The 14,125-nt window shown below is 47.2% G+C and overlaps 1 protein-coding gene across 1 annotated transcript in view; it reads left to right on the top strand.

Annotated features, from left to right (window-relative positions):
• LOC144769584 (uncharacterized) overlaps positions 1–14,125 on the top strand; it is a 334,720-nt gene that overhangs the window by 169,548 nt on the left and 151,047 nt on the right. The window contains exon 39 of the mRNA XM_078653744.1: positions 8,192–8,224. Coding sequence (XP_078509870.1) covers positions 8,192–8,224 — 33 coding nt within the window. The remainder of the gene's footprint in view (positions 1–8,191; positions 8,225–14,125) is intronic.

The raw sequence follows: 14,125 nt of genomic DNA, 5'->3' as shown, positions 1-14,125 counted from the left end.
AGGGGTGTCGCTGATCATTAGCCCATATCACAGAACACGGGCCACTTATAGTCACTCAACGAAAGAGGAATGTGCATCCAACTGCCCTGTTTATCTTAACTACCTGTTTGTACCATGTCTTTTTATGAGAGAGTTAGAGGTCAGATAAGTTGTAAAACTAAAATGTTTCTCTCTCACTTTCTTTTCAGTACCCAATACAACGGTAAGCACCTCGCCTGTTTCTTTGTACACTGAATTATGTAATTAAGAGTCAGTCGGTTACTGTTACATTTTTGGTATTCTCTGTCTTTCCACCATCACCACCTATTTGTCACTACATATAAAAAGTACTTTCACAATCATTTTTGTTTTGATATTTTAAAATGTAACATGTGTTAGATCTCATTTCTGATGATACTCACCCAGCTTCTGTTGTTCTACTTCTGCATGTTCTTACTCACCAACTCCTACAGTAAGTTCAGTGATGATCGGATTATGCCCAAAAGCGGGTTGGTAAAGTGATGCTTTTGTTGCCTAGCTTCTTTCTACCATAGACTGCTCGTGGTCTTAAGCACCGATGGCTAGACATGCCTTTCTAACACCCCCATTCTCCGAAGCTCACGCTCCTTGACTGAGCCCAGCCAACAGCATCACAAGGATGCGCTCTTGAAGGCAAGGAGTCCCATCTTGCTGTTAATTCCAAAGTCATCCTACTGACTCGCGTTTGAGAAGATGCAATGGTGGTGGAGAGTTGAAGAATTGGAAAGAACATGGTGACAAGTTAAGAAAGATCTTGCTCACGCCCACCTGTGTTGTGTGTGAGCCGTGAAGGTAGTACAGGATGGCAAAGGATGGATATCTAGGCAACTTCTGAAGGCCTTCTCACTCAGCTGCTGCAATGTGAAATAAAACTGAGCCAAGTACTTCCCGCTGCTGGAGTAGCATGGCGGCAGAAAGTGTCCAAAAACCACTACTCTAACCTGGCAAACTCTCCAGCAGGATCTATCCTCTTCAGTGTACACGCTGGTATCACCATTAGCCATGTTGTCTTGGCCTCCTACCACCTTTGGCCAGATTACCCCCTTAAAAGGCTAAACTAAATGGCGCTGGCACAAATATGTCTTTACGTCGCTGATGGTGCTGGTTTCAAGAGGTCCTGCAAAAGGGCAGCACTAAGGCCACTGCAAACAAATCACAAGCCTTTATACTTCAGCAAAAAAAGTATAAAGCCGTAATCACTGTAGTATTAGAACTGTGGGCCATATGATCAAGAAAGGGCGATACATTATCGCTGCTTTTATCGGCAGGAAACTGCCGCTAAAGCGGCGATAATGGGCTTGATAATATGCCCTTGTGAATTCATATAGAAGCCCAGGTTCTGGTGTTAACCTGGGCTTCTATGGGAATTCACAAGGGCATATTATCAAGCCCATTATCGCCGCTTTAGCTGCAGTTGACTGCCGATAAAAGCGGCGATAATGTATCGCTCTTTCTTTATAATATAGCCCTGTATCCTTAATTCCACTAATTATAGTTTGGAGGTCTTTACATTGTCAGTGAGCTCAGCTATCGCTATTATATTTTCATTGTCTTCTGAATGTATCGCAGGTAACTTTCCACCCCACTCGTAGGTCTGCAGCCGTGTTCTTGGCTTCCCTAGATGACTTGCAGTGGAGACTACCTGCTTCGGTCTTCCTTCATCTTTCTGACACGTCTCCCCTTCCATCACGATGTCTTGCTTGACAAGTCTTAGGTTGGAAGGGCTGCACCCAAGTTGGGCTGCTTTTTTCCGTTTACTAATCAAAGAAATGACGCAACATTTTCAGACCTTCCCATGGGGATTCCCAGGGGTCTGAGTCAGACCCGAGTCAACATTTAGATAACTTCCTGGCTAAACTGACCGGGATGCTCAGCTTCCATTTTTGTTGCTTGTTGTAAATGTCTCACCTCTACAGTCTCCCAGAGAATGATCAGAGGCAAAGCTCACCGTGTGTGACCCTGAGCATAATAATCATTACATTACTGAGTGCAGGAAAAATATGCTCATAAAAAAAACATTAAAAGTTACTTAAAACCTTGAAACTGGAGCAACAAACACCAGTTTGATATCTCTGGCTATCTGCAACACAAAGGCATTGGCAAACACCAGGATTATTGCATCTCAAACGAGAAAATTGCAGCAGTGTTAGATAATATTAATGATTTTATGTTTCCCTTGTTCATCATTGTTAACGGGTCCCCCCCTATGCATGTTTCAAAGGTGCTCCATAATCGTTGACATCTGGCAGTAGGAAGTAGGAAGCTTTGCGCTGCTGTGAGCCCCATGGCGGTACCTTAAGGATGTTATACACAGAGAACGAACAGACGAATGGGCCCTGTAGGGAGGGATAGTACGAAAGATACCACTAATGGAAGCCAGTAAGGTTACAGATAAGGTTAGGTAAAGAGGAAACAGGAGGCGAGTCCTGAAGGCTGTGGGTTCGGTTATAGGCATGCAATACTTTATTTAAGCTGAGGACCAATTCAGAAGAGCATCCTTAAGTTCTTCGGATGAAACCCTTCTGTTGCTGAAACCTCTAAAGAACAGTACAATAAATCTCACCATCTGATATTTCAAAATGCAGTATTGTTTATTTCTGGGGGTTTTCCTGAAGCTTTCTCCTACGAGTCAGGATTCTATGCTGCTCGTTAAGTTCCGTTTCTCACTCTCTGTCCTTTTAAAGATGGCTACTCTGCTTTGTGTTTCATTCTGCATTCCACTTTCGTTCTCTCTTTTCTCAGTGTGATTCATTATATTTCAGATGTTTGGTGTCTTAATGTATTGTTTTCATTCTGATTTTTGATACATATATGCTTTGGTTTATTAAAGATTTCTGCAATGTGTGTTTTGTTTTCTGGGTAATGCTTGTATCATGAAAGAAGTGATTAAGGAAATGAGAGAGACGGGAAGGGAAGGCAGTGTGGGGTGTTACGTGTGCCCGTATACCCGTGAGCTTGGTTCTTGACAGCTGCTTTTTGTGCCCCTATAGCCGGTGGACGTGTGTCATTTGGTGACATGTCCAATGCCAGGCTGCAAGAAGACAGGCGCAATCCCTCACCAGGTCGACGAAGGCTCTGGAAAGGGTTCTGGAGAAGACCCCTGCTGTCCGGAATATGAATGCAGTAAGTTGACATGTGGACACTTATAGCTGAGGAAACATCCCAACCATCTTTAACTGTCTTCACTCACACTATCTCAAGGGCCCATCCAGTCGATTGCTCACGATTTCAGGGGCCCATTCAGTCTATCGCTCACCGTCACAAGGGCCCGTCCAGTCTATCTCTTCTCGCCTCAGATCATAAAGTGACAGTAATCTCCGCATCTTTTTTCCTGAGGTTGCTCTTTGTTTTTTATCTAAGCATACAGTACAATCATGTGTTGAGTGAACCTCTTCTCTAGTCCCTCCTGACCTTCCTATCCTTAAAGAATGATCTTGGACGGTAATGAACCGAGGAAAGAGTCCTGTCCCTTTCTTAGGAGCACGTCTGCCTCAGCATGGCTTGTCAACCATGCACAGTGTGAGCTTTGTTTACATAACAAGGACCAGGCCTCTGGGTCCATCTCCAGTAATGCTTTGCTTTCTTGTTGTCTTTTCCTGCTCCTCCATCATCAGAGTGCCACCTGCCCTGCCCTAGTCCTCCAGTGTGTGGCCCTGAGTTTGACACACAAGAAAGGTTTGAGGTGGACGCAGACTGCTGCCCAGAATACCGCTGTGGTAAGAGCACTTGAATGAATTAAAGCACACCGCTATTCTCATTAAATGTAGTCCGGAAGCAGCAAAAATCTAGGTTTTTCAGAATGATGCACATTTATCCTATTCCCGCACTGTTTATGAAATGAGAACATAGCGTCTGTGACAGCAGAAATAAATTGTGGTAATGCCCTCTCTGGTAGCAGAAATACAGCAGGTTTGAAATGTGGTAATAGCATCTTTGATAGCAGAAATACAGCAGGAATTAAATGAGGTAACCCCGTCTCTGATAGCAGAAATACAGCAGAAATAAAATGTGGTAATACCCTCTCTGATAGCAGAAATACAGCAGGAATGAAATGTGGTAATACCATCTTTGATAGCAGAAATACAGCAGGAATAACATGTGATAATGCCCTCTCTGATAGCAGAAATACAGCAGGATTGATATGTGGTAATACCATCTTTGATAGCAGAAATACAGCAGGAATAAAATGAGGTAATACCGACTCTGATAGCAGAAATACAGTAGGAATGAAATAAGTTAATACCGTCTCTGATAGCAGAAATACAGCAGGAATTAAATGTTGTAATGCCGTCTCTGATAGCAGAAATACAGCAGGAATGAAATGTGGTAATACCATCTGATATCCTATCAGATAGGAAAAATACAGCAGAAATGAAATGTGGGAATACCATCTGATAGCAAAAATACAGCAGCAATGAAATGTCAAAATACGATCTCTGATAAGAGAAATACACCAGGAATTAAATGTGGTAATACTGTCTCTGATTGCTGCAATGCACCATGAGTATAGTGTGGTAATACCATCTCTGATAGAAGAAATACAGCAGGAATGAAATGTAGTAATTCAGTCTTTGATAGCAGAAATACAGCTTGAAAAACATGTGGTAATATTATCTCTGATAGCTGAAATACGCCAGAAATTAAATGTGGTAAAAACTGTCTCTGATACCAGAAATTCACCAGGAATTAAATGTGATAAAAGCAGAAATGTACCATGAAAAAAATGTGGCAATAACCGTTTCTGATAGCAGAAATACACTGTGAATAAAATGTGAAATCCACACGGAATTATGTTTGCGGCGCTAATGTTCCTTCTGCATGACGATGTAATATACCTCTCTAAATGAGGACAAGCCGAACATGAGAATTGTACACACTTAATACTGGGGCTATATACCTTACACTAATCTGAAGATGTACAAATGCAAGGCGGTGGTAAAATACGTGCTTATACACATTGTCATACGATGTCGGTCGGAAAGGCTCCAAACGGCAGTCAGAGTCTCCTGTACCATGGCGGAACCTATGTTTCTGACCGAATACGATAAAAAGGAAACCGTTCGGTCATTCCGAATCAGTTCCGACTGGCATTTGGAGACTCTGAGTTGGTTGATCCAAATCGTATAACTCTACGGACCGCGTTTCCGACCGAGGTACTAAGAAGTCGCATTTTGACAGCCTTTCCAAATTAGTCTGTACGGTATGGAACGTCTGTCGGAAACTGACTTCGGGGGCCCGTGGCAGGCCCCCTTTCACACTGAGGCATTGCGCAGGGGGTTGTGGCGGTACCCATGGTACCCCCCTTTAATCATGCACAGTGTGGCACGCACCATGGGGTGCCTGCAACAGGGTGCAAGGGTTTACGCAACCCCCCTTTTTTTCCAATGGGAGCCTGTGTTGTCAGAAGGAACACAGGCTCCCATTGAAGTCAATGGGAGACTTTCCGAACTGTGTTAGGAAACATCGTAATGGGTGAGTCGGACTCGCCTAACGTGTCGGTCAGATCCGATTCAGACAAGGCGTAGGTTGGATTTCTTTCCAACCAACATCGTAATGAGGCCTGTTGTGCAGAAAGTGAGAGCTACAAGGAGAGACTCAGCTAAGACTGCAAGTAAAAACTGAAATTGCTAACAACAGAATGATCAGTGTGGGATCCATGTAAAGATATAGACATATAAACCAATGACTGGGACAGAGAGTCATAACACCTACTAACAAAGTATCTACCATCAATAAAAACTTTCATACAATTCCAATCTTTTTTTAATTCATAAATACTACTTAACCCACTTCCCATCTGTAGTTGGTCTAGGATAATTTACAGGTCTTAGCAGGATTTGGAGGCTGCCAATGGGTTAGGTGCTTGTCGCTTTTTTTGTAGGGAGTTGTTTCGGTGTGCTAAATATTCTAGACGTTTTTGAGTCTGTGTTTGCAGTTCATGATTTATCAGTTTTAGTCCTCACGTAGTACTCAATACAGGGATTGTTTGTGTTAATAGAAAGGCAGGTATATAAAACCAACCACTAACCTTATTCAATTTTAAATTCCCTTTCAGTTCCAAAATCAACAGTAAGTTCTGTGTACTTTTCTTCATGTTAGATATGTTTGCATGAATGGGGTGGTCCCCGTTAAATCTTCGTGTGTACCCCAACTTTGGCTGCATGGCTTATGGGTCTCATTACTTTCCAGGCACAGAAATGTACCAGGCCAGTGCTGCCTATTTTTATCCTACTCCCAGTTGACCTTCCACTGCATCCTGGCTTGATCCGTATTATTGCCCCGTGTCTTCCAAAGCCCACCCAGCTGCTCATTTTATAGCACAAGTCCAACACCGATAGAGCCTATTCACAATGGTCCTGGTTGCCCGAGGGGGTATTCACCTTTTCCGACAGCAAACGTACAGAACAATGTCTTGACTGTTCTTACCACACCGACCTCACCGGGTCTCCAGCTTAACCCAGGCTTTATCATCATTAATATTGCATCTTTTCCTCTATTCTCCCTAGCAATACTGCTCCTGAAACAGACATTACCCGGGCTCCACCTTTACTCCAGCTATTGCTCCCATGCCTGACCTATCCCGACCCATTCTGCTTGTTCCACCACTGCCTGGTTACACGTTGTTCATATTTTCCAATTCTCTCGTTCCTGTGTCTATCCAGTCCACCTGTGTTAGTGTTCTCTGTAGTCTTTCACAGCCCGCTCAATCTCCAGTCCCTCCTATTGTCGAAAGACAGGCCCTGAATGGTCTTCAGATTTCCAGTTCTCCCAGTGTTTGTGTTAAGTGTTCCCTGGTGTCTATCCCAACCCAACTGGTCTCCACAGTGTCTTCTATTCTTGAACACAGGCCTTTCATGTTCTAAAGATTTTCCACTTCATTCAGTGTTAATCTCCCTTGGTGTCTATTCCAGCCCACATTCCCTCCTATTCATGAACACAGGCCCGAATGGCCTTTATTTTTCCAATTGTCCTGGTGTGTTCCCTGCTGTCTGTCCCAGCCCAACCAGTCTCCACAATCCTTTCTATTCTTGAAGACAGGCCCAGAATGTTCTTCAGATGTTCCCTTTTCTCTCTCATGTACTGTGCTCCATTCTGTCTGGCCCAAGGAGGTTCATTTTGCTTTTCCTCTCATACTATTGCCGGTGTGGTACTGTTATATCATTGTTGGAATATTGTCTGACATAAATATCATGACCTAAATATCATATATGAAAATATCGCTCCAGTGGAGCTTATAATAGAAACCCTACATCCAATGGGACGATATTTTTGTAAACAATATTTAGGATGTACTGTTGACGTCACGTGATATTTCTGACTACGATACTCTGTCACAACGCTGCTGCTGACGTACAGACCAGCAGAGACTGCTGCTCCAGTGTTGGTATCACAGTAGTTCTGTTGTGCTGTAATTTTCTTTGTCTCTTTGTCTCCTGCACTTCTGTTGTAATCTAACGTTTCTATATCTCACCTGTACGTACCCTCTCCCACCTCACCCCTTGAAAATATTATAAAGAATGCTATGGGGTATTACAATGGCTACTAGATGCAGTGCTTAATCTGCAAAGTACTAGGGGCCATATTATCAAGAAAGGGCGATACATTATCGCCGCTTTTATCGGCAGGAAACTGCCTCTAAAGCGGCAATAATGGGCTTGATAATATGCCCTTGTGAATTCCCATAGCAGCACAGGTTAACACCAGAACCTGAGCTGCTATGGGAATTCACAAGGACATTTTATAAGGCCATTATCGCCGCTTTAGCGGCAGTTTCCTGACGATAAAAGCGGCGATAATGTATCGCCCTTTCTTGATAATATGGCCCCCGGTGCTTGGCCCAGACCTTTGCTCAGAAGCTGCCCCCAGTACGGCGGAAGGTCGTGTTATTGTGTGGTCTTGGTTTCCCCTACTGCAGCTTTAATTCATCGACACTCCCTCCCTCACTTCTGCACCTTCAGTTTCGTCCCTGCTTTCTCCCTTTGTCACTGATTTGACATCTTTCCCATCCTCCTTCTTTCCCTCTTTTGTGTTGTTTTTCACTCACTTGTCTGGGTCAAAGTCTGATGAGGAAAACTAAGTGTCAGTGGTCCCCACCTGCAACCACTGGCTCAAATGAAGCACTGACTAATTGGATAGCAAACATACTAATTATCTGTTTCTTCAACATTTTCAGGTTCCGCCTCCAACACCTACACCTACTCCATACGTAAGTTCCATGGAAGCTTTTCTTAGGCGGGTAAAGCTAGCAGGCCAACGGGGGCCATGGCGATAGTTGATTTGTGCATTATCATTTACTTCATCCAGCGTCTTAGGTTCCGATGTGTCATTCACCAGTTTATCACTGTGAAGCCTCCTGTATCCTGAAATGCAACGTTGCCATTCTTAGCCGTTCTTTGCCAGGGGTATGCATTACTAGTGCTCACCCAGGATGCGTAGAGTCTAGGGTACTGCCCATCAGATGGCCATTGGAGGCCTAAAGCTGTAAAGGCATCACCTAGAGCGACCAATGACCACAGCATGTCAGCTGAGATAGAACTCTCGTCTTAGGACATCCTTGAACACAAAGAGCAAACGCCGCGCCCCTCTCCAGGGGGTTGAGTCTGACCTATGTGGTTTCTGTATCACTCCACAGAATCCATGTAAGGATGTTACATGTCCAGAGAAGCCACGATGCACGAAGACCGGTTCACGTCTAGGCGAGATAGATGGCTCGGGGGAAGAACCATGCTGTTCTGAATATCACTGTGGTGAGTTGTTGGGCTAAAAGTGGGTACTTACAATGTAGAGGCATACCTGGAGACCAGAAATGTTCAGAAGCAACACCCAAAGAATACTGAAAAGTCTAAGGTTACAGCTTTATTGTGAAAATGATAGCAGTGGGCAGCATCAAAGAGTGCAAGGAGAACATCTACGCATAATGGTTGGAAGTGAGTGGTTAATTTGTAAAAATAAAATCAGTGCCGGGACTCTCGTCAGGAAGCAGCTTCCTCCAGCCCATTTCTCAATTTAGCGGCGCCTAAAACAGAACCAACTACTAACCATAAAAGTGGGGAGAGGATGTGGCATAATGGTCAGAGCTGCCTACTTCGTAGCTGGGGAACCAGGTACGAGTCTCGCCATTGGCTCAACAGCCTGTGATTCTGGACCAATCATGTATTCTCCCCGTAAATGAATGTGTCCATAACTGGTGCTCATGAAAAGTGCTGGAGTTGGTGATTAAGTGCTGGTGCTGAGCATAGGAAACTACCCGCTCAAATTAAGCACTGGTGGTTGGGAGGGTGGAGGCGATACCTGGGTAGTGTTTGAAAAGGGATTGTTGCTCATCTAATAAAAGCTATCACTGTCTCAGTTCTCAGGTACATCCATTCCCTCTCACACAGTCACAGCTCTCAGGGCCTGTCCAGTCCATATGTCACTGTCAGATCCCTGATGACATGCCCAGTGCATACATGATTGATTCTGTCCTCAAGGTCCATCAGTCCATATCTCACTGCCTCAGATCTGGGTCACGTACAGCTCATTTCTGACACTCACAGCTCTCAGGGCCTGTACACACCACAACCCTATTACCGCTCCCATGGTTTGGCCAGTTCCTGTGTCACTGTATGATCCCACATGGCATGCATAGTGATTACATCACTGATGGTGTTCCCAGTGTCCATCATTCTGTATTGCACTATCTCAGCTCTCTGAACCCATCTGTCCAACTTTCACTGCATCAGCTCTGAGGTCACATCCAGTCTATATCTCACAGCCACAACTCTCTAATTCTCTCCAAACCACCTTTCACAGCCAGGGCCGGTGGGGTCCATTCGCCCATATATGTCTAAACAGTCACGGTCCATCCTGTCCATTTCCTACTGTCTCACGTTCTCAGCGATCTCTGCCTTTTAGTATGTATTCAGTGGAAGACATCTCCATACAATCTAACCACTCAGGCCTTCATGGCCCATTTGACCCACACCTTCCTTCTCTTCTATCTTGGACCATATTAGTTTCAGTTCCTCCTACTCTGGACTGGACTGGGAAGGAACCAGCTCCTAGTTCCGCCCTCATACTTCATTGCATATCATGCATAGCACTGCTCCATGGCTCCCTGAGTCCTTCTTCAGTCTTTCTTCTCTTTCAGTCTAGTTCACTGCTCTCAGCAGCATGACTCCACCTTGAGAATCTGTACCCACTGGGATACCATTTAAAGGTTTAATATAGATCTGATCCTGGTCCACATTCTGCCCTAAATGCATCTGTTCCTATTGTCAACATCTGGCCTAAGCTTTGCTTACTGAGAGAGCACCAGCTACTAACCACGGTTGTATGTAATGAACCCATCAAAGGCCAAGCCTAAGATGTACATTGTGTGCGAGCTTGGGCAGTGCAACACAATTTTGCATGGCACTTATGGCCCTTTATAAAGTGTTGTAAGCAAGTGGCGTGCCATGAGAGCACCCGTGCAAAGCTTTAGTAATGCTTACTCCTATCTTCTCCATGTACCCACGCCAGTGTTCAGTACAATGTGCTGCTGTTTGCCTGCTCCTCTGGGGTTCGCCCTCTACACTGCTGTTTGCCTGCTCCTCTGGGGCTCAACAACTGCACTGCTGGGTGCCTGCTCCTTTGGGCTTCGACTGCTGCGCTTCTGTCTGCCTGCTCCTCTGGGCTTCGACTGCTGCGCTTCTGTGTGACTGGTCTTCTGAGGTTCAACTGCTGCACTGCCGGTGCCTGCTCCTCTTGGCTTTGACCTCTGCGCTACTGCTTCCCTGCTCCGCTGGGGTTTGGCCGTTGCACTGGTGTTTGCCTGCTCCTCCCTGGTTCGATCGCTAGGCGCTATGTGCCTGCTCCACTTAGGTTCAACCTCTGCGCTGCTGTGTGCTTGCTTCTCCAGGCTTCGTGGGGGTGCAACCACTGTACTGTATGCCTGCTCCTATATGGTTCAAACGCTGCACTGCTATGTGCCTACTCCTTTCAGGTTTGACCATTGCACTGCTGTGTGCCTGTTCCTCTGGGGCTCGATCACTGCACTGTTGTGTGCCTGCTCCTCCAGGAATCATCCGCTGCGCTGCTGTCTGCCTGCTCCTCTGGGGTTTGACTGCTGCACTATTTTGTGCCTGCCCTCCCCGGGGTTCAACGGCTGCACTACTGTGTGCTTGCTCCTATTGGGTTTGATAGCTACACTGCTGTGTGCCTGCTTCTCTGAGGTTTGACCGCTGCGCGGCTGTGTGCCTGCTCCTGTGGGGTTTGACCACTGCACTGCTATGTGCCTGCCCCACCGGGGTTTGTCCACTGCACTGCTGTGTGCCTGCTCCTCTGGGGTTTGAACACTGCATTGCTGCTGAGTGCCTGCTCATCTGGGGTTTGCCTGCTGCAGTGCTGTGTACCTGCTCCTCCGGGGTTTGGCCACTGCTGTGTGCCTGCTCCTCTGGGGTTTGACCATTGCACTGCTGTGTGTCTGCTCCTCTGGGGTTCGACCGCGTGCGCTGCTGCGTGCCTGCACCGTGCTGCTGTGTGTGCGCCTACTCCTCCGGGTTTTGCCAGCTGTACTGCTGTGTGCCTGCTTCCCCGGGGTTTGATCGTTGCACTGCTGTGTGCCTGCATCTCTGAAGTTTGACCGCTGCACTGATCTGCCCCTGCTTATCCAGGGCTTGACGACTGCCCTGCTATGTGCCTGCTCCTATGGGATGTGCCCCCTACTATGCTGTGCCGCTGCTCCTTTGGGGTTTGACCGCTGCACTGCTGTGTGCCAGCTCCTCTGGGGTTAACCCGCTGTGCTGCTGTGTACCTGCTTATCCAGCGCTTGACCGCTGCACTCATGTGTGCCTGCTCCTCCGAGGTTCACCCACTGCGCCGCTGTGTGCCCGCTGCTGTGTGCCTGCTCCTCTGGGGTTCACCCGCTGCGCCGCTGTGTGCCTGCTACTCCGAGGTTCACCCACTGCACTCATGTGTGCCTGCTCCTCCGAGGTTCACCCGCTGCGCTGCTGTGTGACTGCTCCTCCGAGGTTCACCCGCTGCGCTGCTGTGTGACTGCTCCTCCGAGGTTCACTCGCTGCGCCGTGCCCGCTGCTGTGTGCCTGCACCTCTGTGTTTCTGTTGCTGCACTAACGTTACTTTACTTTTGTATTTCCGTGTCTCGCATCAGTCTGTGATCGCTGCTCTGAAGCTCCGGAGTGTCCCCCTCGCCACAAACTGAAGACATTTTTTGACTCGCAGAAGGAGTGCTGTCCCCGATACGAATGCGGTAGGTACTAAGAGAAACATAAAAGCAATGGGGTGGGAGAGGGGGACACAAGGGATGCAGGGGGGAGACAGCACCAGCCTGCCATACACGAGGAATAAATGGTGCAATCAAAAGACAGTCGAGCTGTGATAGAGGCTCCGTGGGGACGGTGGGCGAGGAGCGCAACGAGACAAAAGGAGACACACAATCTGAAAGTCTTTGACCAGAAACTCTGGGGCATATTACCAAGGGTGGCGATAGGCAATTATCGCCGGTTTAGCGGCCGTTTTCGGCCGCTAAGCGGCGATAATTCTATCGCTCTATTAGCAAGCTGTCGCTAACTAATGTTAGCGACAGCTTTTAGGCGATAGCGAGCGGTTTGGGGCCTGCTTTGCATGTCAGCGATATTTATCGCTAATGACATGCAAAGTGAGCGCAACCAACCTGTTAGCGACTGAAAGCAGTCGCTAACGTCGCTATCGCCTATTAGCAAGGCAGGCGTAGCGATGGAAATATTCCCTCTATCGCCAAAAACCAACGCCTGCTCAGACCAGTTCTTAGCCATGTTATCCAATTGGAGGTGGATAACATGGCTAAGAGCATTTCGTCGCTAATTCGTGAATATCGCTGTATTCTCAGCGATATTCACGCATTTCGCCGCTATCGCTGGATATTTTAGCACAATGGAGAAAAACGTTGCTAATAGCATGTTTTTTCCGCTAACATATCCAGCGATAGGCATCGATAAAAAAAATCGTCGCTAAGCCTATATAGCGATTAATATAGCTACTTGTTGGTAATATGCCCCTCTATCCGTTGCATTCACTCCAGAGCCTGTCCTCTCTCGGTCTCTCCCGTCACATCCACTCCAGAGCCTGGCCTCTCTCTGTCTCTCATGCCACAGCCTGGCCTCACTCGGTCTCCCGTCACATTCACTATAGTGCCTGACCAATCTCTCTATCTCTCCCATCACATTCACTCCAAAGTCTGGCCAATCTCTCGGTCTCTCTGTCACATTCACTCCAGAGCTTGGCCTCTTTCAGTCCTTCCTATCACATTCACTCCAGAGCCTGACCTCTCTCGGCCTCCCCTGCCACATTCACTCCAGAGCTTGGCCTCTTTCAGTCATTCCCATCACATTCACTCCAGAGCCTGACCTCTCTCGGCCTCCACTGCCACATTCACTCCAGAGCTTGGGCTCGCTCGGTCTCACCAGTCACATTCATTGTGGAGACTGGCCTCTCTCGATCTCTCCCTCACATTCACTCCAGCTCTGGGCCCTCTCGGTTTCTCCTGTCACTTTCATTCCAGAGCCAGCCCTCTCTCTGCCTCTCCGTTCACATTCACTCCAGAACTTACTTGGCATCTATTGGTCCCTCCCGTCACATTTGTTGCAGAGCTTGGCCTCTCTCAGTCTCTCCTGTCACATTCACTCCAGAGCCTGGCCTCTCTAAGTCTCTCCTGCCACATTCACTCCAGAGCTTGGCCTCGTTCGGTCTCCTCTGCCACATTCACTCCAGAATCTGTCCTGTCTCGGTCTCTCCCTTCACTTTCACTCAAGAGCCTGGCTTCTCCCAGTCTCACCCATTACATTCACTCAAGAGCCAGACCTCTCTCGATCTCTCCCGTCACATTCACTCCAGAGCCTGGCTTCTCTTGGTCTCTCCCGTCACATTTGTTGCAGAGTGCCTCTTTTAGTCTCTCTCGTCAAATTTGTTGCAGAGCCTGGCCTCTCTCTGTCTCTCCTGTCACATTCACTCCAAAGTCTGGCCTCTCTGGGTCTCTCCTGTCACATTCACTCCAAAGTCTGGCCTCTATGGGTCTCTCCTGTCACATTCACTCCAAAGTCTGGCCTCTCTCGGCCTCTCCTTTCACATTCACTCCAGAGCCTGGCCTCTC

Source organism: Lissotriton helveticus, chromosome 7 (genome assembly GCF_964261635.1).
Source record: "Lissotriton helveticus chromosome 7, aLisHel1.1, whole genome shotgun sequence".
Lineage (NCBI taxonomy): Eukaryota > Metazoa > Chordata > Amphibia > Caudata > Salamandridae > Lissotriton > Lissotriton helveticus.
The sequence above is the reverse complement of the archived record's forward strand: the minus strand, read 5'-3'. Positions and strand labels throughout refer to the sequence as shown.